The sequence below is a fragment of the Cygnus olor genome, chromosome 6 (assembly GCF_009769625.2).
Source record: "Cygnus olor isolate bCygOlo1 chromosome 6, bCygOlo1.pri.v2, whole genome shotgun sequence".
NCBI lineage: Eukaryota > Metazoa > Chordata > Aves > Anseriformes > Anatidae > Cygnus > Cygnus olor.
This window is the reverse complement of record NC_049174.1, coordinates 16,021,012-16,047,152: the sequence shown is the minus strand read 5'-3', so window position 1 is coordinate 16,047,152 and position 26,141 is coordinate 16,021,012. Positions and strand designations below refer to the sequence as shown.

Here is a 26,141-nt window from a genome sequence, read left to right as displayed (position 1 = left end):
ATGCAGGAATTGTTTCTAAAAAAAAGAAACGAAGCCATTTATTTTACGTAAAGTCTGATAAAAGACTTAAGAGAACAAAAATCATATGAATTAACAGTGTTTTATCTGGATGATAATCTCTTTCCTAATATAGGACTATATTACTTATTAGTTACATAACCTTTAGCTGCCAATTTCCAAGTCTCATTTTCCCTGAACTAACTTTTCTACAGGAGTATTTAAGAACGTTATAATCTTACCATCTGAGAGAATTTACCAGTGTAAGATAAGGCTGCAAAAAATCTTTTCTTTTCAACCTCTTTCACAAAAAAGATGCTTTCATAGTGCCTTGTACAAAACAAGCAGGCATTTTAGTATTTGGCAAACACAGCAAACTTGTCCTAGTTCAAACAAGCTTAGCTTCAAAAACAGTTGGAAAGATTGATGATATGGGTAATTTTCTAAAAATAGGGAAAACTGAAGTTTCATTAACTTCCCAAAAAGATAAAAAATGGAACTGATAACATTAGTGTGTAATCTCTTGTACACACTCTGTCTCATGAGGTAATACTATCAGCTTATTTTTGGAAAGCTGAAAGACCCTGTAACCTTTGTTGCTAATGTCAGAAAAAACATCAAAGTTGAGAGAGGCATTCAGCGGCAATAAGATGTTCTGCAAAATGGTAACTACTCATTTGGTGACACTATACAACACTGCATCTCTACAATCTATTACAAAAGTCGTGAACAAAATTCACACTAAACACTGCAGCAATTTTTCGGTCAAAACATTAGCCAAATACAGTTTTATCCTCTTGCTGAGGAAAATATTTCTAATTTGAAATTACTACATTTAATATTATTTTCAAGTAGAAAACCCGAAAACAGTGGTTTATTAAGGATACACACTGAGCATCTAAAATAAAACTATTTTAAGATTATATTCATTTGCATCCAATTATTCTAGTATTCCAAAAATAGTATTTCTGACTGAAGAACACAAAACTCTACATACCTCAAAGCCAAGTCTATCTTTTTCTTTCCAAAAACAGAAGTGTGTAACCTTCTTATCCCAAAACTCGTCTGGCTTTACTACACAAACAAGTGATACTTCAGCTGGAACAACATTCTGTAAAACAAGTTGGGGTGAGAGGGGGAAGAAACTAGTAAAACATTCAAGATTTAGCTTTCTTGTTCCACAGAACTGAATTCCATTTGAGTGTCACTATCTATTCAAAAACTTACATTTGCAGATAGAAATTAAACAAGTTTTTCTGCATCTGTGTCCCATGTTGGCTCCATCATACTTAATATTAGATTGCATTAAACTGCATAGCAAAAAAGTGTCAGAACTGAAAAAAAAAATCTAACCTCTTTACTCCCAGTCCTGAAGTCCAACCACTAGTCCATGCTGTACTAATACAGAAAAACATGAATGATTGGCTTCACTAAAAATGCAGTATGAAAGTCAGTAGTCCAAGTTCTCTCCTCTGTTTCAGTGTGCTGTATCTTGCATTTTCTTTGACCACTGAGACCAGAAAATAACCTACACTGTTTAGCCGAAATAAGACTTTTTCATTACCCCACCGTTCTGAAGAGATAAAATAATATATTATTATGAACTTCTCTAGCTGAGAATTAGCACTTTTTTCCCCTCTCTATTTTGAATAGCATCCAAGATATAATTTGACTGAAACTACTACATGCAACAAAATCAACTACTACACTCAATTTCAATGGAAGCCAATTAGTACAGCATATTGCATCAAAGCCTACTTAGATGCACTACCAGTGCCAACTGTCCCCTGCAGACATTCCTACTACTCATAGTTGTTGATGTCAGGAGCATACTTCTGTATTCTTTAAACCAAAACTCTGTTTTAGAAAAAAATCTACAATCTCATGTTTTGAGCTGGTAATGAACTTGACACTCACTTGAGGGAAGAAATCATTCCCTTTTCAGATTGTTTCTTCCTGTACAGAACACACATTCTGTGATCGTAAAAGGCCATAAATTCTCTCGCTATTAATTACTACCTCTACAGTAAAACAACTATGTTTACATCTATAGAACTAATCTGTAAACCATGAATGTATAAAAATTGATTTACCTGCAGCATTAACACAACTGTCTTCACCACATTCCACTGAGATTTTCTGCCATCCACAATCACAGTAAATCCTCTAGCTTTGCATTTTTCACTAAAAAGAAGAAAAATGCTTAGAAAAAAGTAAAAAATTCATCAACAAGTGTCAGACCACAATGACTTTGGATTTAAATATACTGGAAAATACAGCTATAAGCTTTTTAATTATGAAAATAGTATTTACAAAACTTAGGTTTGCTCACTTATGAGTAATTTTCAATTTTAATGCACAATTATTACAAATTATAATAGATACAAATCATAATTTCTCAGTAGCACTGAAGTGTATTTCACACTAATGAAAGTATATGTTTAAACTTTAGCATCTCTGGAAAGGTTTCATAACTACACCATAAACTTCACCGCTTCACTATAAACTTCACGAAATCCTCAGAAAGACATGAAACTGGAAATCAACCTTTCCTATGAAAGGCAAAGGGATGCCAGTTTTCACGAGGTCACTGTGAATTGGCACAGACTTGAGGATACAGCTATATATCATTTGATGCATTTCCAAGCAGGAATTTATCTAAGCGTCCTTGAATTTCTTCCCTGAACAAGTTGTCTAAATGTTACAGTGCAAAGAAAGCCTCTACAAGGACAGAGGCTTTGCCTACAGATCTAGAAACAGTATTTTAAACGGACATCTTTTCTAATAAGAAGGTTTGAGTCTGGGCATACTACGTACAAGAGCTCTGCTTAAAAATCAGTTGCAAAGACAAGCAGAAATAGCTTTTGAATTTCTAAGTACTGAATGAGAAAAAAAACAGTAAAAACTTTCCTTGCTCTCAGTACATTAACACAAGCAGATGGCAAGCTCATTCCTAACTGAAGCAGGCAGCAAGGTGCCCACCAAAACAGCTCAGAGTTCAAAGGTGGCAGCAACCCCTGGATATGACCATCAGCACAGCAGCAGCCAGAAGAAGCCAGGGAAAGGTGTTTGTATTTTTTTAGCATTAATTACCACATTAGATAGAAAAACTTCAACCTGAGAAATCATATCTGGCAAAGTTATAACTAACTAAAAAAACATGACATTTACATGAGGTGGAAAAGCATTGTACAGTCTGTTTAGTGACCAGGCTCTCAAACCTGTAATTATAAAACAAAGCCATTTTTCCTTAGCTTACAAAAAGCAACATAACTTGCTTGTAACAGTAAGCATTATGTTTCACATGTCTATTTAGGAAAATGTTAATTACAAAGTTGGCTGCCAATCCCTAAGTCCTTTTGATTTTGCTTAAGGAACCTGTAAAATCAAATGTGATTTTCCTGGAAGCACTCTGAAAAAAAAACAGTAATCACACCTTGTGCATGCAATATTTATTCAGAATGAACTCAAAGACTGACTACCAGTACTTTCAAGAACAAGATGAATAGTGGCACTATAACATCTTGAAGTATTGCAGGTATCCATACCAGTTCTCTACAACTACTAAATCCATTCCAAAAAAAAATCAAATCCAAAAGTGAGCTACTACTTATGAAACGTTCAGCAACCGATCAAGCAAATGTTTATATGAAAATTTAAGAAAAAATAAAACTCAGTGATTTGAACTACAGTACAGAGAACACAACAAAGCAAGCAACCTTTTACCAGCACAAGCAATAGGATAACACCGCTGCTTTTGCTTTTCTTATATTCTTAATAGGGCTCTAATTTTCAATAGCATCAAAGCAAAGTGTAACAGGTGACTTGAAACTTTAGAAAAGTGCTTTCTGAAGATCTACGAGTGTTACTCACACACAGAACGTTACCCAAGACACTAAACAGTTATGCCTCTTAAATCTGGAAACAACTATCCACTAATGCTAAAAAACCTGCCTTACAAAACAGTTACAATTATAATATGTAGCATGCACAACTAAATTTAAAGTTAAACATACTAGGTTACCTTATAGATAGAACTTGGGGGGAAAAAAGTAACATTAATGTTTCTTGGACAGCTATCCAGGGTTGGGACAACATTCATTCCTACATCCCTCCTTTTCAAACACTGTTCAGCAACTCTTTCCAGAACACAAAAGGTATGAGCTTAGGCCAAAAAGTACACACTTCCCACTAACCAAACAAAATGCAAACAAAAATGACAACGATCTGTCCATACTGCCACCATAAAAGAGGTCATTTTTTCCACATGACTGAAAAACAGAACATTCAAAGTGGTAACACAACTTTTCTTTCAAACAGATTTCCCAGTTTGTACAGAGTACAAAGAGTGCTTTGGTTGAACTTCCAGACAGTTATTTTTACGCTAATATATGTAAAAACATACACCAGGATGAGACTGCAGAATAATTAATGCTTGCGAGAACAACAATGCCTGCATCTGTTCCATAAACGTGGCCAAGTCCTTAAGTCAATGAGATGACTTGCATGAATGACAATTTGGGATTTTCATGACTTTAAAAAAGACAAGCTCTTTGAAAAACCCTAAAGCTTCCACAGCTAAAATGCGGTTCAACATACACATTTTGATGTTTTATCTATAAACATACTGAACTTATTCTTTGACACTCTCTCCCTAACCAGAACTTTTTTTTTCCAACAGCCTTAACTGCAAAAAGAAGTTGGATTATTTAACCATGTTTTTAACACATTTGTAGATTGCGATAAACAAAGTGCACTAAACGTTCTTCAGTTATTCTTATTTCCAAAAAACATACTTAAAGGGATACAAGCAAACATTTAGTTGATGGGCTTCTTTCCTTTTTAGATAAATACAAAGCAACTATAAAGACCAGTCTCTACATTTTAAGAAATAAAATGCAGCTAAGCTAGGGCCAAAAACTGTCATTATAAATTTACAGAGTTACATGAGCAGAACATAATTATTTTACAGTGAGGACTGAACAACAGAACACTCAAGTCGTAATTCAGCACATTTAAGCGGTATCAACTTTAAACACTTGAGTAAACTCATTAACTTCAGTGAGATTTCATCTATTTTTAAACTTAGTGCATGCTTAAACTCTAGAGATTACCAAGAGTATGCATATAGCAAAGTAAAAAAAGATGAGGAAGCTTTATTAGTGTGGGTAAATTCAGCAACTGCAATGATACCTTTGCAAGCTTAAGAATTTCAATGGTAGCTCATTAATTTACAAGGCAATTTAAATGCACTGTCATTAGAAATAAATAACCAAAAATATCCCAAGAAAGGAGTGAGGAAATACATAAGGAAAACAAAAGAAATACATAAGGAAAACGAAACAAAAAAAACACACCACAACCAAAGCCAGATACAGAGAATGAAAGGACTTAGGCAAGCCTTAATAGATATCTCTAGGTTTATTCAAACTTATGTTTCTGATTAAATCAAATTATATTACATTTTAAACAACCAATTACATAAAATTTATTTTGTACTGAAAGTCAAATTAAAAAAAAAGAAACAACAAGAGACCCCTTCTATCACTGGAAAAGCAAGCAGCCCTGAGCCAAACACCTTTGAAATCACCTTGGAATGCTTAGCAGGTAGTCTAGCGTGACACTCAGCTCATCCATACTCGTCTGCTCAAGGCATAATGGAATTGTCAGAATGAGGCCACTTCTTCTGTCCTTCCCTCCTATTTGGGGGGGTGAAAAAGTCATTAGAAAGTTAACGTTAAAAAAAAAACCACCACCAAAAAACTTCGTAGCTACATGGTCTCAAAACACACCATGAAACTAGTATTTCTAGTTGCTGTGAAAATCACAAGTGAAGTTTCTCCTCTCAGACTTGAGAATTCATTCACCACACTAATATTTAATGCATCACCAAAGCTTCAGAGCATAGATCCCATTCATATTGGTCAGTCTTTCATTTTGTGCTTTCAACACAAACGTCACCCTAAATCAAGTTTTACAGAAGCATTATTTTTGCATATCTAGATAATGTTTTCCAAAAAGCATTTCCTAAACCATCTACAATACCAGCCTGAAAGAAACATGGTAAGCTTCCAAGGTGAGCGAGCACACAGCAGCTCTCAACATAATAACATAGGACCTCCTGGAAACACCCATTATACAAAGGAGGATCTTTTTACCACACAGGCTGCCCGTGAAATATATTCTAAGTTGGTAATTCAAGCATCAAACTCGTAAGATTTCCACACCTACTTACAAACACGTAACAGTCACCTCACAATTAAGATAAATACTTCAAGCCAGTTGCTTTAATCTTTGTATGTGTTTAAACCCTTCTAATAAAAGTAATACAGGCAGTAACAGCTACAAAGATCCAGTAAGATCAACTGTTAAGTGATGCTAAGGTGCTGCATTTAAGTAGAATGTTCTACAGCTGTGGTTTCGGTCATTTTTGATTACACAGGATCCAGATAGTCTCTGGAAAAGTACAGTTTAAATAGAAAAAAGTTTTCTTTAAACAGCTGAAGTTTTCTCTTTGGTCCTTTCCTTTTATTTTTTTTGATGGTCCTTTGGGGACACAGAAGTTGGACTTTATGATCCTCATGGGTCCCTTCCAACCCAGATATTCTGTGATTCCTCTAAAAGACTGACTTTTGAGTCACATGGCTATAAACCAGCAACCAAAATTGATTTGGACTGAGTTTTCTCATAGTTTAAACTGCAACTGATGCTAAAAATACTTAATAGAACAAGATCACATGAAAAATAAATACTGACACAGCTTCCTACCACGTGCGTCTATTCTATCAGAAAGGTCAACCAGAAAATCTTGTAGTGTGAAGAAAACCAGTCAGGTGTGCAGCAGACTCTTCCGTATTCACTGCATCTCCAAGTACAGGGATATCATTGCTGATCTTCTGAATGTGCAAGACCTTGGGATCAAAAAATTTGTTCCTAAATATCTGTTAACGTGGAGAACTAAATTCAGTAACAGGCCAGAGGTAGCTGTGCTGCATCTTTCCACATAATTTGGAGCAGTTCCTATCTAGTTCATGTATTCACTATTTTGAGCAAATCAGCTTATCTATTTTTTTCCTCTCTAGCCTTAAATCTTTTAATGTCTATAATCAGCTAAAAAAAGGTTATTTCAGACTCCAACTATTTTTATTAATTTGTTGTTGTTCCAGGGGAACAGAAGAAAAAGTAAAGAAGTGGAGAACAGAACTTGCATATGAAGTGAAAAACATGATTGAATGTGAACAGACTCCAGAAGGACCTACTGCTTGACTTTATAGCTCATTACAGTTTTGCTTTAATTATCAGGTGTTTGTATTTAAAAAATACTAATACCCATCTCTAGATTAAACCAGCTTCAAAGTAGTAAGTTTCCCACAGTCTGGAGCATTTGAAAGGCTTTTCCATTTTATTCAAAACTTACTCTAAAAAAAGTATTAACATTTTTTAAAAAAACATATAACTGTACCAAGGTGATGACAATCTCAGCTTCATTGGGGATTAGAAAGAAAAGTAATTTTTCTGTGTCCTGAAGGTGAAAAAAAATTCTCAAATTGTAAATGTGCTGTTTATGTGATTAAAGCCATGAAATCATGTTTTTGCCTTCCCCCTCCCCAAAAAATCAGGAAGCAGAACTTTTTAAAGAATAGCAACCGCTGTGGAGAAATAAGACAAAGCACACAAGTACAGCACAGTAACACCTGCATATGTATATATCTAAATTGGCATAATTTGAGAATTCCCCCCAAAATGTTAGAGATGCAGGTGTGATAATGAAAAGTTTGTTTGCACAATATATGTTGGCATCTTAATTGCAATTTTTTCCTTGCTTCCAAAGCTGCCCAAGCTCCACAAATAGTATTGAAGATCTACTGATATCCAGGTGAGTTTATTCCACATCTTCAAAACTACTGCTTTATAGGTGGTCTATTCCAACAGCTGTGTCCCTTCCCCCTCCCCTTCTTTTTTGGGGAGGGAGGGGGGGTAGAAATCAAGGGAGGGGAGGAATTGTTGGAAAACTGATAACACATTTTAATAACTATTTCTAAACATAGGAGTGGTACTATATGAGACAGGATAAACACGTAGATCCTTTCTCCAGAATCCATGAAGGAGTTCAAAGTTTGAAGGAACAGTTGTTTACAGACTGTTCATCCTTGTCTGTTTCAGGCCAAAAGCCTTTTCAGTCAGAAAACCTGAAAAATGGATAGGGGAAGGGGAAGAAAAAGGGAAGGAAAAGTAACTCAATCCTCACAAGAAAATTGAGATTTGTTCTCATCTGTACACTTGGAGTGGAAAAAAATGATTTCTCCCCACTGTCTACACTGGCTAGTGAACCCACATTAAATCCAACAAATTAGAGGAAAATGCTGTGTGGATGTAAAATAATACCTCAGAAGCCATACTGATTCAACAGTAGCTTGTTAGCTATCTCAACAACAAGAAAAAAACAGAACATTAAAATGAAGAATGAAGCCTTTCCCTATGTGGTTGGGCATCATTTGGTCTTTCCCTATCCAAAAAGCTGTGATTTTTTTTTTTTTTTTTAAGTTCTGAAAGGCAGGAGGACAACAATTTTTAAGAATTTAGAAAATAAATTGGTTGAAACTAAAAGCTGAAAACTGCAACAGCTAAGTTCAAAAATAGTTTAGATGTATGATGTATCAAAAATGGAGAAGTATGAAAAACTAACACAGTAAAGAAAAATGTCACAAATAACCATAAAGATTAAAAACACAGAATGGACAGAAGCTGGTGATCAAACTGAGTGAGCTCATGATAGGAAAAGTAATAACACCAGAAGTTATAAAGGCGTTTCTATAATGAACAACTGAAAGTTGGCCTTGGTCTGACCTGCAGTCAGAAACTTCATCAGGAGCCATGGCAGCAGCTCTGGATTTGTAGGTATTGTATCTAATGCTCCCTCTTCACCTCCTCCCATGAACTCAAGAGCAATCTTGAGGTGGAGGCTTGAAGATGTTCATTTCATTTAAGTTATATGCAGTGTGGGGTGGGACGGTTTGCAGAAACATGTGTTCTTGCATTTATACAAAGTTACTCTTATCATGGCTGATTCACAGCTGAAAGACTTGCTCTTCTACGTGCTATTTCTGGATTCATGAGACTAGCACCAATCCACACAAAGGAAGTTAACAATTAATAGTAGTTCATATGTAGTTTACAGACTTGAAAGACTCCAGTGTTGAAAAGGGTCTTACAAGTCAAAATTTAGAATTCGCACTTGAAGTCCACTTGTGTAAAATACTAGCCACCCAGAAATTTTCACTTTTATATCTAGATTAAAACAGCACTTGCTGAACCCACAAAAAAAACACTTCTCTTTACATTTCACACAGACTGGAATAATTTCCTTAAATTATTAATTTTCAGTACAAGTAATCTTGAGTAACTGAAGTTTTTTTCGTCCATCTTGTAAACATTAGCAGAAAAGATTCAAACATCTATATTCTGATTGCACAGTGATTTTTGCCTTCTTGTCTGAAATACACATCAGGTAAATATTCTGCCAACCTGTCATAGCATAAAATGAGGACAAAACAGGAATTATAACTCATTCTTTTTTTCAGTGTAGGATAGCCAGTGATTTACATAAAAGCTAACTCATTTTTACCCATCTAAAAATCATTTTAACTCAAAATTGTATTTTTAAAGGAAATACTGAAAAACTAAGGCTTTAAAGGAACATTACCCTAAGGGTACCAGTTAAGAATTGATAGCTATCATACAGTCTATATTTGCCAGTATTAACACATTAAACAAAAACTATTAAATCGAATAAAAGTAAATTGCTCTTTTATCTTAGCTGTATTACATTTAACACCTTTCTAAATATTAAAGATTCCATAAACATTCACTACCACCTTCAGAATACAATGGTGAGAGAGAAACACAAAATCAGATTATGATTTTAGGCATAATAAACTTGGAATTTCTTTGTCTTACAAAAGAGCACTACTCTCAGGCTAAGTCCCTAGGCTTAGAACTAAAACTGAAAAAAATCAAGAGACACATCATGGTGATTTGCCATAACTTAGAAGTGGTACAGTTTACAAACTGAGAACAGAAAAAAATACATGTAAGCTAAAGAAAGCAACTAAAAACATAAAAGAAATTCCATAATTTATTTTGCACTGAAGTGATTCTTTTTGTTGGTGGTGTTTTTTGTTTTGTTGTTTGTTTCTTCTTTTGTCTGCACACCACCATGAATTCCAAATCTGAGGAGACACTGTTCCACTAGAAACCACTGTGTTCTGCTTCCAGAAAGAGGCGGCAGTGCCAACATTTGTACCCACATAATTTAAAATAACAAGAGGCTTCAACATACAAACACCAGAGAACTTTTCCCTAAAATATCATTTTTCTGATTTTTTTTAAATCATTATGGCTTTATTTATAGAACTACAAAGAATAATATTGCTTTAAAGAGACACGATAAACTGGTTCGTCTGCTGGGTTCCTTTACTTATACTGAAGAATGCTTAAAAGAACTAATGCATGAATCTTTACCATTTATTAAATTAAAACATCCATTAATACTATGCAATTCCAAAGAGGTCAAACCTATTACATAAGTTCAGAAAGGTTGCTAGCATTTACCTGGTACTCAATAAATTACTTTTCACCTAAGAACATCTATATTTCAAAGTGGATCAGGCAGCTTTAGTGGCCAAACTGCAAAGGCACTCTAGTTAATGAGAATTTCCTTATAGTATAATGCTGAACAACTAACCATACTATGCATCTACTGATATTACTGAAGAAGTTTTCCACTGTTCCAGACTGTAAATATATGCTGATTTCTTTTTTTAATTAGTTGTTTGATTTGAAGTTCCTTGGGACAGTGAGCAAATTCAAATAAAAACAAACTGTATTTAAAAAGGAACACCCCTCCCTTCAAGTGAATTGGCAGGATAAAATAGACCAGCTAAAATAAAATAAAACAGAAGAATATTTAGTTATTGCAACACTTCTCAATTTGTAAAGTGGAGATGTTTTCTGCAAATTAACTACCTTCCCTAAAGGGGACATTTAAACACCAAGAACTAAGACAACTATCTATAACAGCAGTGAAATCAGGAAAAGAATATCATTCATCATTTCAAGCATTCCCTTTTGTTTTCCTTTGGCTTGGGGAGATGAGAAAGTTGCATTTAATCCAAGACTCAAGAAGTTTGAATAAATAAAAGAACAGTCATTTAAACCTTGCCGGAATTAACTAGGTGGTAAAAAAGTGTGGCAATGCCTGGCTAATTCTGCTTCCATTTACTTCTACATTGGAAAAAAGGCAAGGGTAACAAGGAAGGAAAAATTTTCTAAAGGAAATCCTGAAACTAACCACCTGCATTTCTAAAACCACTTACAAAACAAAAAGGGTTATACTTGGATGTCTGCTAAATTATCATTCTTTTACTTGTATGCTGCAACTTCATGACATCAGCTTTAGTGTAGTTGAGTTACGGGCTACAGTGAAAACAAGTGCTAGATGTCAACTACAATAGCTTGGCTACTAGATAAAAATGTTCACAGATGCTTCTGAAATATGAAGAAGTGCTAGCCCATAATTTATTTCCATTACATACATCCAATAAATACAAGAAAGAATACAAGAAAGCAAACTAAAAATCCCATCCAAATTATGCAGAAAGGAACAAGTTGAGGAAAAACTGTACCTGAAAGAAAAGCCAATTTTTTCTTCAGAATGGGTAATATTACTGACGCTTCCATTCTACTGCAGTTAATTTCCACAGCTCTGAAACACAAGAAATTGAAGTCACCAAGCAGGGAAAATCAACTGCAATATTTCACTAGAAAGCACACTGGCCAAAGAACTTCTATACTCTTCTGAAGAAAATATAGAACACCAAAATCAAAAGTCAGCTCATTACAGTTAATAAATTCTAAGTATTGTAAAAACTGAGGAAAAAATAAATACTTACATGAAAAATGCATAAGATTATAAACAAGCATATCTTCCTCCTCCTCATAAAAAAGGAAAAATCAAAGCGGAATCTCAACCAAGGATACAGAAATTCATATAAAAGCCTTATTTCCCCAACTCCATTAAAGTACAATTAATTTACATGTAAATCTTCTTTTTGCTCTGTCATTCAGATACAGAAAGTGTGAATAAGATTGGTGCTCTCACCCACTTTTGGGTAGTCTACCTTAAATTACCGGGGATATTGTCATTAAACACCTTATGCCACATTTATGCTAGGACACTGTCGCTACCATGCCATTAGAAAGTCTTCAATTAAAGAAAAAACATCTAACAGCCAAAATAAGCAAGTCTAGCCTACAGATGGAAATGCTTCTGCTCTTTTTTCTGCTCTGTCTCCAAATCCCTTCTTACCTTCATCTCACTTCCATTGTGTTATAAATCGCTGTTCACTGTGATAATGCTTCAGTGTTTCATTGGCTATCAACAGGATGCTAGAACTACAACCTCGTCTTCCAGCCCACACAAAGCATCAACTGCCATCCTCCCATAAGTATCTGAGTTCATGCTTGTTTTTACTATGTCCTATTGTACTACACAGCACCACATACAGTGCTTTCCCCGTAACAAACTTACTTCACCCAACTTTCGTCATTCATACCCTCCCACTACCCCTGCACCAAGATCAGCATCACAATTTTCAGATTCATTTACTCTTCCCAATTAGACAAACTTTCTTCAGAAAAGCACGTAGAGACAAATCTTCCTGACCAAACTGAAAATCCAATTGTGAAATAATTAAGACAACTTGGCTCACATCCAAGAAAACCACCAAAGCACACTGTTTCTTTAGAAACTGGTTTGATACTCGAACACTACTTTCCACTCCCCCTCTATTTCTAAGTGTCACAAAAATGACATGCAAGTTATTTGGTTCATGAAATTTATTTGTAGTTAAAAGCACAGAGAAACATTTCATTTACTAGGCATAAACTGGTTATTGGTGTATTGAGTTTACTGGTTTTCAGAAAAATCTCAGTGCTGAAGTAAACAGATACATTTTGTTGTTGCAACATAAAACCAGAATTATATAGAATAACTATATTAGAAGTGACTCTTACTGAGTAAGCTAAGCAGCTGAAGGAAGTAAAGAGCAGGAGTCAATTCCGAACATTAGGATACAATACTAACTTAGACAAACCAGGTAGAGTTATTTCACAGAAATAAAAGGATGAATTTTGACACAGACTAGGGTCCTAGCCACACCAAAAACTGCAGCCTGAACACTAGTAAATGACAAGCTGCAAAAGAGCAGAAACTTTTAGGAAAAAAGTTCCTAGGGATGAAGAGTAAAAGCATTTCTAAGAATATAAATGGTAAATGTGAAACAATTAAAAAAATAAATGTGTTTTCTCAAGCATGCCGGAGATGGTGACAAGTACCCAAAAAGATGCATGTATGATTTAGGGAGGACTCAACTGAGTGGCTTTTAATCACCTTGGATGAATGATATATGGGGTCCACGTATCACAGACTCCTTGGCGACTCCATGGCAGCTCCACCAACCTCCACTAAGTCCAGATCTACATCTGGGAAGGTACGCTCCAGTCCACCAGTCAAAACAGACAAAAGGCTAGGATACGATCACCAAGATTTAGCATCAGATTAGCTTTTTGTTGCTAACATTCAAACTGGGGGCCGTACTCTTTCTTGGATAAAATGATGCCAAAATATTTCAGGTGGCATTCACTGTGCCAAGAAAAACTGTCCATTATTTTTGTCAATTTATACTTTCCCAGTATTTGACAACCCTGTCAATTTACTACTTTATACACTTCTATGTATACATCTGCATTTGAAGATTAAAATTGCTGTCATAATATTATTGCTGTCATATAATGCTGTCGGAGTCTTTTCTTTCTGTACTTGTGCCATGCACTTGGTTTCACTCAACCCCAAGCAAAACAGCACTCCTACAGCACAACAAATGACTATCACTGCACATCTTTATCACACAATGATTTTCACCCTGAAAGAATGACCACCCACTCTTTTTAATACAAATAAAGAAAAAATATTTACCATCTCATTGTGCACAGCAGCACAATGCAGTTATCTTGCACCTGAAGTCCACCCCAGCCCCACTGAGAATAAGAACTACAGACATTCATCCAGGCAGCAGTTGACAAATAGCATGCTGGCTTTCTTCCCTAGCTTTTTAAGAAAACATGAAAGCCATGGAAGAGAGACCTAAGAAAAGAAACAGAAGGCTGATCAAGGAGAAAACTTCACAAATACTTTATTTCCATACATTTGTCATGATGCTCCCACTGAGATAGTACTGAAAGTGTGACTGTTATTTTACATTAACTCCTACTGTGTAGCTCACGATCACCATCCCAGTGGGGAAGATCATTTTTGCTGTAGCTGAAAGGATAAAGCAAGACCCAGAGCTCCTAAGCATGTCTAATTTCAAAGAACATATAAAATTAACTCAATCCTTACATGATTAAGTTCATTTCCTTCTCACGTACCTCAAACCAGAAGGAAAAGAAAAATACACAAAACCGTGTCCAGGCACAGGGCTTCAGACTGAGACCTGAAGCTCACTGGGCAATTCTGTATTTATGTATACAAATAACATTTTTCCTTGGAAGAGGAACAGGTAAGAGAATCAAGACTGTAAGCGATCTAGTGGAAGTGGAAAAAAAAAGCCTCAAACAGAACACCCAAGGCAAAATATATTAGTGCTTTTTTGTTAAAGAAATGAGCTTCACTGCAGACAGAAAGAAGCCAAATAACTATTTTTATTAGGAAACAAAAATATCTCAATAACTTTTTACCCTACCTCCCTATTTTAATGTGTGAAGATTCTCAATGTTCATTCCATCCCTTAGTTCTAAATCTCCATATTTAAGTGTCTTTTTCATCAATTATATAAAACATTTCACACATTACAGAAAGAAACAAACAAGTTCTGGCTCTTTCAGGAAACTGAGTCTCAAGACAGCTTGCACTTTAAACAATTACTCAGATAAGCATCCTATTAAAGCTTCCTGTATGATTCAGGCAAAAAATTGTGGGCTATTTGTTGCATAAAATACAAAACTCAAGAATGACTCAAGCAGACATTTTTGCCTCTCCACTACAACCATGCTCAAACCATGCTGTGTGAGCAATTTAGCTTTGACAGTATTCATTTTTCTTTAACATGTGGAACACACACCTGGTAATGATTTTTCCCTTTTTCTCAAGAGGGATTTCAAACTTATTACAAATGGCTCTGTATTATAATCAAAGAAGGCAAATTTGCACACTCACACTTCAGAATTTTCATTCTTTCACATACGAACAAAAGCTTGCATCAGCTTTGTGACTTTAGGGAACACATTACTTCGCTGTTGTAAAAGCACCGATTTATTTCAAATTCAAGTGCTGCTTGATTTTCTGCCACAATAGTGGCACTGTCCGCAGATTAAAATAGTTCGTTTGTTCAGCATTTCCTGAAACCAAAGGAAGTATTTTGTTCATTGAGAGTGGAGGGAGGTGAGTCAGAGCTATGATAATTTCAAACACCTACCCTTTGTTCCATAACCTCTGGAAGTTTTCAATTACCTCTCTTCTGTGAGAGCTCTGATTTGTTCTATCTAGAAGAGAGCTCTCACAACAGCAGGCTATCACAACATGCCAGATAAAAACCTCCAAGACTAACAAAACATTTACTGTCTCTCACTATCCCTAGCAGACTAGAGAATCTCAGGTTGAATTAAAACTAAATGCCATTTTTCTACTGGAAAGTGAAACAATTTCAAGAGAGTTGTCATCTACTTTCCATTGGCAACTGTCAAAGGTATTTTTTTTTTTTTAAAGTATGCTGTTAAAAAAAAGTATATTTAGTCCTATTAAAAAAAGTTTTTAACTTGTTTGGAAGAAGACAAAATGACAGTCTTAAGCTGACCTTCAAGCTTTTTATTTAGTATGAGGAAAGAATGATGTGATGCTCAGTATTGTAACGCTGTCTAGCTGAAAGCTGCAGACCCAGTGCCTACTTTAAAAATTAAAAGAAAATTTTTAAAAAATTAAAATTAAAAAAGGCATTTGGACTCAGAGAAAAAAGCTACACAGGAAAAACAAAAGCACTGAAGAGAACACATTTCACTTGCAGAAAGACAAGTGCTTCAACAGGCTGCATTTTATCATTCCAAAACAAAGACTAACTTTTATAATCCTTCATTATACAGATACGAAACAAGTTAAAGAGATTAAATCCATTTGCTCAAGGTCAGAAACAATCTAGAGTGCTGTATGCCTACCTCCCTTCTACTCGGCATATGGTATTTTAATTGGCTAAGTTATAAAACTTGTGGGTACAGGAAACATGCTAAAAATAAAAGAAACACACCAAAGAATCTCAATGAACTCCTTTAGAATGACCTGGGTTTACAGGTTTTTAAATCAATACATGAAAGTTCACCTCCAATAACATATTTGTTCTTTTGAAGATTTCTATGGAAATACAGCAAGATTAAATCCAGACAATATTTGTATTTAAGACCTAAACATTTGAAAGGTGTTCCAGAGAAAGAAGAAAAGAAATCTCTTCCCATCACCCCACAAAGTATAAACTAATTCTATCTGAGAATAAAATTCTCTTGAAGACATACTTGAATTAAATAGATATAGTTTAGGGGTAGGAAAAAGGACTGGAGATACACTAAGTTGTCAAAAAAATTATAGAACAAAAATGCAAACTATTTCAGGCTGCACTCCAATGTGAAATCAAATCATGACTAGGCAGGCTGCATTTCCTGTCATTTCTAAGCTCTGGAAAGCTACGCTCTAGAAAGACTGTAAATTACTTTTTTTTTTTTTAATTCAAGGCAGTTTGAAATTCTAAAAATTCCTTTAAAAAATTAAAACAAATTCACAAAAAGGACCTACAATTAAAACTGTGTGTTAGTCAGAGTTAAAGTGTGTAATTCTGATGAATGAAGAATATTGTTTGCTCTGTATACATCTTCAGTCTCCTACAATAAAACTAACCAAATAAGAACCAATGATCAGACACTGTTTAAAAGCATTTTAAAAGTCTATTAAAGAGAGAGGGCAGATGAAGTTGAAGGTCTTGCACCAACCTGATGACTGGAAGTAAGATGCCCTGAGAATGCTAGAGCGAACATGACTCTGCAATTAACATGTGTTTTCTTTCTAAGCAATCCAATGGGAACCACTGGTAAAAACATCAACAATTAAAATGAATTCAGGATCACAGAGAATTAATACACATGCAATTACTCAGAGCTGTTAGAACTGAAATATTCAGCACAGTACACAGAGCAAGATCCTTAAATGGGTTAGTCTGTTCATGAATACCTACTGCAAGGTTCAAAGAGCAGGTAATTTCACCATTTTCTCATCACATATCAGACAACGCAGCATGGCTGGTCTGCTAAGCAGGACCAAAACTCAGAAAAAAATCTGGTTCCCATTCCTTGTTCTGCTATGAAATATACATATGGCTTTCAGCAAGTCATTTATCCCTTTTAGTCTTCATTCAATCTCCCCATCTGTAAAATGGAGATGTTATACATTAGTTCCCTTTTTACAAGAGTATTGTTATGTTTAATTCATTAATGTTTTGCAGACTTGGGAGATTATAAGGAGTTCCATAGATTTGCCTATAAATAACCGAAGAGCAGATGGGCAGCTACATTCAAAACTGTAGCAGCTTGCAAGTCCAGGCACAAACAATATCACGAATAACAATAGATATTCTGAAGTACTGCAAAAACAAAGAAAGCCTCAATCATATAGGGTGAAGGTTTTTTTTCTTTTCTTTAAAAATCAACTTCTGAATTGCAGACCTTCAAAATTAACAGCTTCATTCCCTGAAACCAGCATGCAAGTTCTTTCAGACATTAACTTCAACCCACAAAGTATTAGCCCAAACAACCTGGATGAGCTTTAAAAAAAAAGTTCATCCATTCAACACAAAATTCATGCGTGAGAGAGAAAACTGAATATCACGATCATCCATGTAGATTATTATTCCACCTTCCTTTAAAGCTACATTAAAGCTATGGGCAAGACAACATCAGAAGTAGCAAAAAGACAAGGACACAGTATCTCCAGCACTGGTACTTCAGGGCAATTTGAGAACACTAAGCCTACCCAAGGAGTGAGAAAAGACTCTAAACATTCATTTGTTACCTTTGTCTCTAATTAAAGAGCACACAGAACTGGGTCACTCAGCTGGACAGTTTCAAATTCACCATAAAACCTGGTAGATGAACATCAGCTTAGGTACTCAAATGCAGATAACTAGCAAATTAGGAGCAACTACTTATTTATTTTTAAGTGTCAGAGTCTTTTAAGACCTCAGAAAAAGAAAAACTTGCATTTAGGGAAGATATTTTTTTTTTCCCCCCAACCATTTTGTTCAGTCATAAAATGATTATTCTTTTTGACCAAATCATCAGTGGAAAAGAGAAGGCATACTCAAATTTTACATTGTGCCTGATTTTCAAATTGTACCAAAAGAAATTATTCCCAATCTTCCACAAACTGTTAATTCACACTAAGGAGTTAAAAAATAAAAGCTATAGACTCAGATTTCATCAGTATATAAAGTATGTACTTTGAAAGCAAAACACAATCATACAATGTCAGTTACATTACAGACACACAATTAGTACTTTAACTCAGCAACTCGTGACAGCACATGAATGCCAACTGGAAAACATGTCCAAATTTTGTTTAAATTTGCGTTAACAGTTTGCCAAGCCATCAAAAAGCACATTGTCACAGACATACCAAATTTAAGCTCAGAAAGAGTACTCAATTTCTCCTGCCCCATCTTCATCTGGACATTCAAGTCCTAAGTTAGACATTTTGTCAATTAACTACAGCTAGCAACAAAATTTAGAAGAGCTGTCTCTAACAACTACTTCCTCTATTTGATCCATCTTCCATATTCATTTCCCACCCTCTTCCTCCCCCTCAACATTCTGTGAGCAGTGAATAAATGATGACTGGCAAAAAGAAGTGATGAGCAAGTTAATGAATGGTGAGCAAGCAAACAGAACAAGTGAGTAAGAGCAGCTATGCAACCTAAGAAAGACATTGTGCTCGTAAGTTTTAACTTTGATCTCTGTCAACCATTCATTTCACAGAATGAGAGCTTTTCCTCAGACTTGGAGCAAATGTCAGAGGTAAAGAAAAGGAAGAGCACAAACAATTTAACAAACAACCCACAGTTATGACACAAGGTACCTAAACCTCAGTCATCTCAGAGTAAGGGCAAGCACGGGACTATGCAGCAATTAGCACTCTATAGGAACAGCACTTCATTGGATTTAAAAGTCACATCCACAGACAGTCTTACACCAACCCACAGAAACACATGCAGAAGTCCGTAACACTACTATGACATGTTATACACAAAACTATAGCTTGCTTGAGTTTTCTAACCTTTCCAGCCTCAGGCCAAGCCAAACACATACGGTACATGTTAAATTACAGCAGTTTCCGGGCTTCTTTAACCTACAATAGGAGAGAAAGTCAGTCTCAGGTTTTGGATGGATCTCCATATTTCCTTTTCTGCCACATCTACAGAGAGCCCTGGTGTTTACCTTTCTGTAGAACTCTATAGCTTGCTCTTTTTGGATGTTTCCCCAGGCAGCAAAAGACTCTGGTCTACCTTATTCCCTCCCTTGCAACAGGCAGCCAACGCAGCAGAAGCTGCAGTCATCTGGAACAGTCCCAACTCACTTCAGAGCATCGAATGACCACAGAATAAGCAAAGTGAGGCAATTAGGGGGGATGGCTTCTTCCATCCCTTTCTACTTCCCAATAGGTCAGTTGAAATGTTATGTTCAAAGCATAGCACAAACTTTTTTTCCTCCCTCATGACACTTCCCTAATTACCATAAAAAACACAGGTTCAGCTCTTAAAATGTTACTTAGTTGAAAACCATGTGGAAACATGACAGAAATCATATAGATTGCAAACTCTCACGTAGAGATGGTTTGCATTTCAGGTTGGAAAAATAAATAACTCATAGAATAATAAAATAAACTGACAGACTCCTACTCTAGCTCCCTCTACTGAAAAAAAAAACAAACCAACAGCCATAAAAGCTTGAGTGAAAGAGCTGGCCAAAACAAGTCCCTTATCACCAGTTCTTTAAATAACTGGCCAAAACCAGTTCGTGATGAAAGATCAGAGAGCTCTTATGCCTTCAGTACTTTATAAAGCTAACTAAATAGACAGTAAGAGGAGAGGGATTGGACAATACCATAAACAGCTGTATCAAAAGACAAAGTCAAAAGACAAACAGCTGCACCGATGAGTGCAATTGTTGGCAGTCTAGAGCAAATGAAAAATAACTTTTCTCTGGGGGTGCCAGATTAGAACTTCTTGTTCCTTTTATAACATTTATGCAAGAAAACAATCTAGTTCTACAACTTCATAACAATACACATACTTGGCATTGGTTACAAGTACGTGCGGCTCAGGCCCTCAGAATCACTTCTCAGCCCAGTATAATATCACTACAATTACATGGAAGCAAAAAGAAATGCTCTTCTAAACTGACAGCCAGATAGAGTCTGGGGCAGGGGCCAAGGGGTTGTTTGAGAGGAAAGTCGAGTGGGGAACACAGACATAAGCAGAGCAGACAAAAGCAGTTATCCTTTTTAGGTGGAGAAAATAGCCTAAACAAAAAGAAAACTAATGAGAGGCTAATAAAGAGACTGTTTACACATCTCTAAAACTTCGTGTTTGATATCTGACAAACAAAGTTACTAGCTCCAAAATAAGTCTGCATGTGGGCCTCAAAGCACCATGAACAATTTCCTCTGTATTTACAAATAATATATATGGGAGCGGCCTCCTTCCTCAAGCCCCACTGCACAGCACAGAAGGTAGACACAATGAAGATAATTAAAATCCCTGCATAAGGAATAAGTAAGTAGTTTGAGAACTTTGCTAATCTTAACCAAACGTTAAAGTAAAATAGAAAATTAAAATATTCCAGAGCTGGGCCATAAATAGCTTTCATGCACATCTGTAAGTTTCAAAATATTTCAGAACTACAGATTCATTGCTATACAAAATAACTGTGCTGGCCTTAAGTTACTGTGTGAAAGGAAAGATTTAAGATTTCTTAAGTTGAACAGTTATCTTCAATTTTGTTCTCATGTGAAAAATCCTGAACATTACAGCTCCAAACCACAAGAGAACCTGGCCACAGCAACCACCTGCAGTAACCACAGCACCTCTCTTCCATTCCCTCACAATAAAACATAGTATTCCACCGTCATAAATAAATAGATGGTCACATGTTTCAGAGAACATAAAAGTCAAGCTCTCAAAACTGCTACCTGAAGCACAGGTATAACAAGTTCATGCATTTTCCACTGATACTATTTTCTAGGGCTGAATCAGAACATATCATGAAAGAATTTGCAAATGCTATGCTAGCACAGGGAAAACAGACAAGAGTAAGAGTATACATTAAGAGTACACTGATTAGAAACCATTATTTTCATTAACACCCAATAACAGATAAGCCACAGCACCTTTAATCTATGTATTTGATGTTATTCCTGACCCTCTCCCTTAAGAATGTCCATTTATTCTCTCAAGTTCAGCCATACAGGCAATTTAATGACCAAAACATTATGTTAACACCAAATCCATTTATCCTATGCTTCCAGTGCCCTTTTTTGCCTTATTTTGTCTGGTCTATATTTATCCTTTAATGATACTTTCTAAGAACACATCTCAAAGTCAACTCTGCCAACACCATTGCCTGTCTCTGCATTCTCATGTGCCTACTACATCTATCTCCCTTGAATCATTGCTGCTGCAAAGCCCTAAGTCATACCTTCATCACCTCTTAACTATTGTGATTTCCTTCTTAACAGGTTATGTCCTAGCATTCCAAACTTCAGCTTGCCCAAAATGCTGCAGCTCATCTTCTTTCCTAGAAAAAGGAAAACAACACTCCATATTCATTTTTACTTGTTTCCTTGTCAAGTTTAGTGTCTCCCATAAGGATATCCTCACTTCAAGATCTCTCATTCTCATTTAGTCTAAGACTAAGAAGTCTTGCCAGTGGGTTATTCTACTTGCTCAAGTCTCTTATTTTTCTTCTGTACACAGGCTTATCATTAGCAGAGCAGCAACAATTTACCTTGATGCTTTTAGAACTTCTGTCCTTACTCTCACCCGCAATCACAGCTCTCTTTAGAATCCAGGTATCTCCATTCTTCTGCGTAAGCATCCTCTACATTTGAGAGCACTGCTCTGAAACCTAACACTATGAGACAATAACACAAATTGCACTATTTTATAATGCCAAAGACAAACTGCAAACAACTTCAGTATCTGAAGCTTTGGTTTAGTTATATCAGGTTTTAAAGATTTTACAACATCTCAAGATGAAAAAACAAGTGGGTAAGTTAAACACAAAAGTAACAGCTTAAAAAGAAGTTCGTGCAACACCAGCTGCAAAGATAATTTTCAACACAGCATATTCATCAGCTTCATAAGACCCAAGTAAGTCAGATGAAGTTTTTAACAATCTACTTTTCAGAACAGATTGATCTTTCTTACCATTGGTACTGGAATACACCGCTTTCTGTAGGCATTAAAGTTTGAGCTCCAGATCCTGGATACTGCAAGTTTAAATTTAAAAAATAAAAATGTATTTGACCATATTTTCAGACATGGATCCTGAAACTAAAATTTTATTTCCTTTGGGACTGAAAACAAGGGTTTATTAGAAAGCTATGTGATAAAGAAAACAACTTCTCCACTACACATTCACAAATACTTACTTATAAGCTAGGCATCCGACTTGAGTAGGACAGCAGGAATCCCATATTTTCTACCAAAACATATGGTAGACATCAACATTGTTTATAATTAGAAGGCAATGCTCCTGAGGCAGCACCGGAAGCAGTGGGAAAGTAACAAGAACCAGAATCCCTGCAGTACGCTCTCTAGCAGAGGTAATCTACACAGTGTTTTAGGCAAAAGGAAAACAGTGTGGGTTTTTTTGTGAAAAGAAGATGAATGTATTCCTACAAACTAATTTAACTAAGTTAAACACTAGTATTAAAAAAGCAAATTAGAAATTGAACTCAAGATATAGTCCCTCTACATATTAGAAAATGCAGGATTAAGAGAAAGCATTAAATGAAAAACCTCAGCAAACGCTTCAAGACTTGCATGAAACGTCGCAGCCATGATCAAATTCCACCTAACAATAACATCCAACAACTCAAATCTGTGTTTATTGTATCACAGGTGAAGCCAATACGTTGAACACATTTCACAGGTTTTATATTTACTCAGCTGCAGCAGTCATTACAGCACTCTCTCACAACAAGTTTTAGGTTCATAAAGAGAGATATTACCAGAAATTTGCCAGTCAGGCAAATACACCAGAAAGACGGAGAGAAGGCAGTAGTACACACCCATAGATCAGGAACAAGAATATCAATAGCAAGTGCTCAAGATAGCTTGAGCAAAGATGCTGGGGAAGACCTGTGCCACCATTTCTTACCCTTACTAGATCCTTGCGCAGGCTTTGCCTACTTTATCAGGAGCTGCCTACTATAAGTGTGCCTTATTTCCCCAACCACTCATTGTCACTGAGGGGATAAAATTATTCCTCTTCATGCTCTACTCCTAAAAACTTTGCCAGTTGTGTAGCATCATGAGTAAGCTCACCACTGACATGTTTAGTCTCTTCCACAAGTACCTCCCATTCCCCTCCCTCTCAAGCAGCAACAAACTAACACTGACCTGAAGTCTACCTTACTCCTTCTGCTGATGGCAAACAGCAATCAACTCCAAAACCATGTGCATTTCCCTTCTTAGTGTAAGCTTTACTGAGCAATATGATTCCACAGATAAATTGGAATTAGAGCCTATAATGCAAGGAGACATCAGGGTACTGTTTCTTATAAGACACAGAAAGTTTTCTTAATTTCTGTTTCTCGGAAAAGCGATGTCGCAGACCATCTAAACTGTGAATAAAACATCAACTATTATGTTATTTTAAGAAAAACAGTTGGCTAAGATGATTTCACAGGATTCTTCAAGATGCAACAGCTTATGCTGTAAAGAATTGTGCAAACTCCCCAGAGCCATCACTAGAAGCAACACTGTAATTGTCTCTAGTTTTGTTTGTTTTGCTCTTCCCCACAAAACAAAGCACAAGCAGCAGGCCTCTCTGACCAAGCTTCAGTTCTACGCTATGGTCCACCTTCCCCCTTCCATCATTATTAAGTTCGTGCTTGGCATGGACAACATCACTAGTACTATAAAGAGACATACATTCAGAAAAATGACAGCCTTTATTAGCACACAAGTTCATCCCTATAGCCGTTCCTGTAACGTAATTGTGGTATTTGTTATTTACTGTGCACTGAACCTTATCAGAATCAGACATCACGGAACAGGGAAGGGGAAAAAGCAGTGCTTCCTCACCACAGTGAATTTTAATGAGGGAACAAAGTCAGCATCCAATCGTTAGGACAATGCAAACACCGCAGTGCTAGGAACGCAGCGGACCAGTATTTCCTTTGGGATGAAGATGAAAGAGCAAGTGATGAGAGCATCTATTAACACCAATCCGTGTAAGCACTGCCAGTTTTGCTTACTGAGAGGAAGAGAGAAATTCATGAAACACAGAGCCACACTGCAGCAATCCACACAAGTCTTAAACAGTTGCTTCCACGCAGTGACACACTGTTTCAGAGCGCTTTAAAGCATCTCCTGCCCACAACCATCTGCCTGAAAGGCTCTATTAGTGGATATCACGAGACGCTACGGTTATAGAGGAAGAAAAGGCAAAATCGCTGGACAAGAGACCTGCCAAAACCCAAAGAAACAGCAACCACGGCTCTGAGCAGCCTCTGCTCCGGCCGTGAATCACCTTTCCCGACCAGGCAGCTCTTCCACGCCGAGGCAGCGCCAAGGCCGCGGCTCCCGGGGCGAGCCCCAAGTGCGGCCGAGGCGGCTCCCGACGGAGCCCCGGGCCGGGAGGGGGCCACCGCCCTGCGGCGCCCGCACAAAAGCGGGGCCCGGTGATGCCCCAGGAGCACCCCCCCCATCCCCACACACCCCCACCCCGCCGCGGCCCCGTCCGTAGCGCCGGGGCGAACAATGCCCGGACCTGTTGCGCCGGTTCCCCCGGCCGGAGACCCGCGAGGGGTCAGGGAAGCGAGCGGCCAGGCAGCCGTCAGCCCGCCCGCGGCGGGCGAGGAGGCGGCGCCGCGCGGGGAGGCTGGGCGCGCAGTGCCCCCAGCCCCACCGCCGGGCCCGGCCACCACCGCTCAGTACCCGGCAGGGCCGCGAGGCAGCCGGCCAGCCACCGCCCGACAGAACTCCGCCACCTCCCGGGGAACAAAGCGCGGCCTGGCCGCGGGGCCTTCGCCGCGCTCGGGGCTGCGGTAGGGGGGAGAGCCCCCACCCGGACGCCTACTCACCGGGCTGCGGCGCTCCGGGGGCCCGGCCGGGCTGGAGGCCAGCGGCAGGGCGGACGCGGGGCGGAGCCGGGACCCACCCGCCCGCTCCGGCCGGGCTCGCAGCGCCTCGCTGGGCCGGCGGCAGCCCCCGGCGAGGGGCGGGCGGCTCCGACCCCTCCCCTGCCAGCAAGAAGACGGTGGCTTGCCGGGGCCGCCCCCGCGCCGCTGCAGCCCCCGCCTGCGGGGCGCGGAGCCGACCGCCCCTGCCTCCTTCCTTCCTTCCTTCCCTCCCTCCTTCTTTCCTTCCCTCCCTCCCTCCGAGCCGCTGCGCGGGTCCTGGCCCGGCCGAGAGCCGGCGAGGAGAATCCCCACCCACCCCGGCGGCAGACACTGCGCGGCCGCCTCCCCGCTAGGGGGTGCCGAGCGCCGGCCCCGGCCCTTCACGGCCGGCTGAGGGGGTGCGGCTGCGCGGGGCGGGGCGGGTCGCAGCGCTACCCCGAAAAACGCAGCCTTGCGAGGCACCCTGTGGTAAATGAGATACCGCCAGGTGTGCTGCCCCTTTCTCGTTAATTACTGAGGGCCCTTGTATGAGCTAGCCTGCGGGCGGCGTGTTGGACGCCAGCTGATTCGGGTGTCCGCAGGTGAGAAGTGGTCTTTGATAACGGCATGGGCAGAGCCGTTATCTGCTACCTCCACCTGTTGTGGC

General features: G+C 38.0%; 1 protein-coding gene across 20 annotated transcripts in view; it reads right to left on the bottom strand.

The window, feature by feature from the left end:
- SESTD1 (SEC14 and spectrin domain containing 1) overlaps nt 1-25,599 on the bottom strand; it is a 53,595-nt gene extending 27,996 nt beyond the window's left edge. Inside the window, exons 1-11 of one of the 20 annotated variants that reach the window (XM_040561232.1) lie at nt 22,796-22,840; nt 21,841-21,939; nt 19,421-19,492; nt 17,328-17,517; nt 17,086-17,180; nt 14,033-14,200; nt 13,448-13,583; nt 11,682-11,761; nt 5,588-5,696; nt 2,091-2,181; nt 995-1,108 (exon numbers count right to left, since the gene is read on the bottom strand). In XM_040561232.1, coding sequence (XP_040417166.1) covers nt 995-1,108; nt 2,091-2,181; nt 5,588-5,696; nt 11,682-11,736 — 369 coding nt within the window. In that variant the 5' untranslated portion in view covers nt 11,737-11,761; nt 13,448-13,583; nt 14,033-14,200; ... (3 more) ...; nt 21,841-21,939; nt 22,796-22,840. Of the gene's footprint in view, nt 1-994; nt 1,109-2,090; nt 2,182-5,587; nt 5,697-6,753; nt 6,909-11,681; nt 11,767-13,447; nt 13,584-14,032; nt 14,201-17,085; nt 17,181-17,327; nt 17,518-19,420; nt 19,493-19,581; nt 19,768-21,840; nt 24,657-25,143 lie in introns of those variants that run through there. The other 19 variants (XM_040561231.1, XM_040561241.1, XM_040561230.1 and 16 more) reach the window with 19 other exon arrangements.
- Nucleotides 25,600-26,141: the final 542 nt, after the last annotated feature.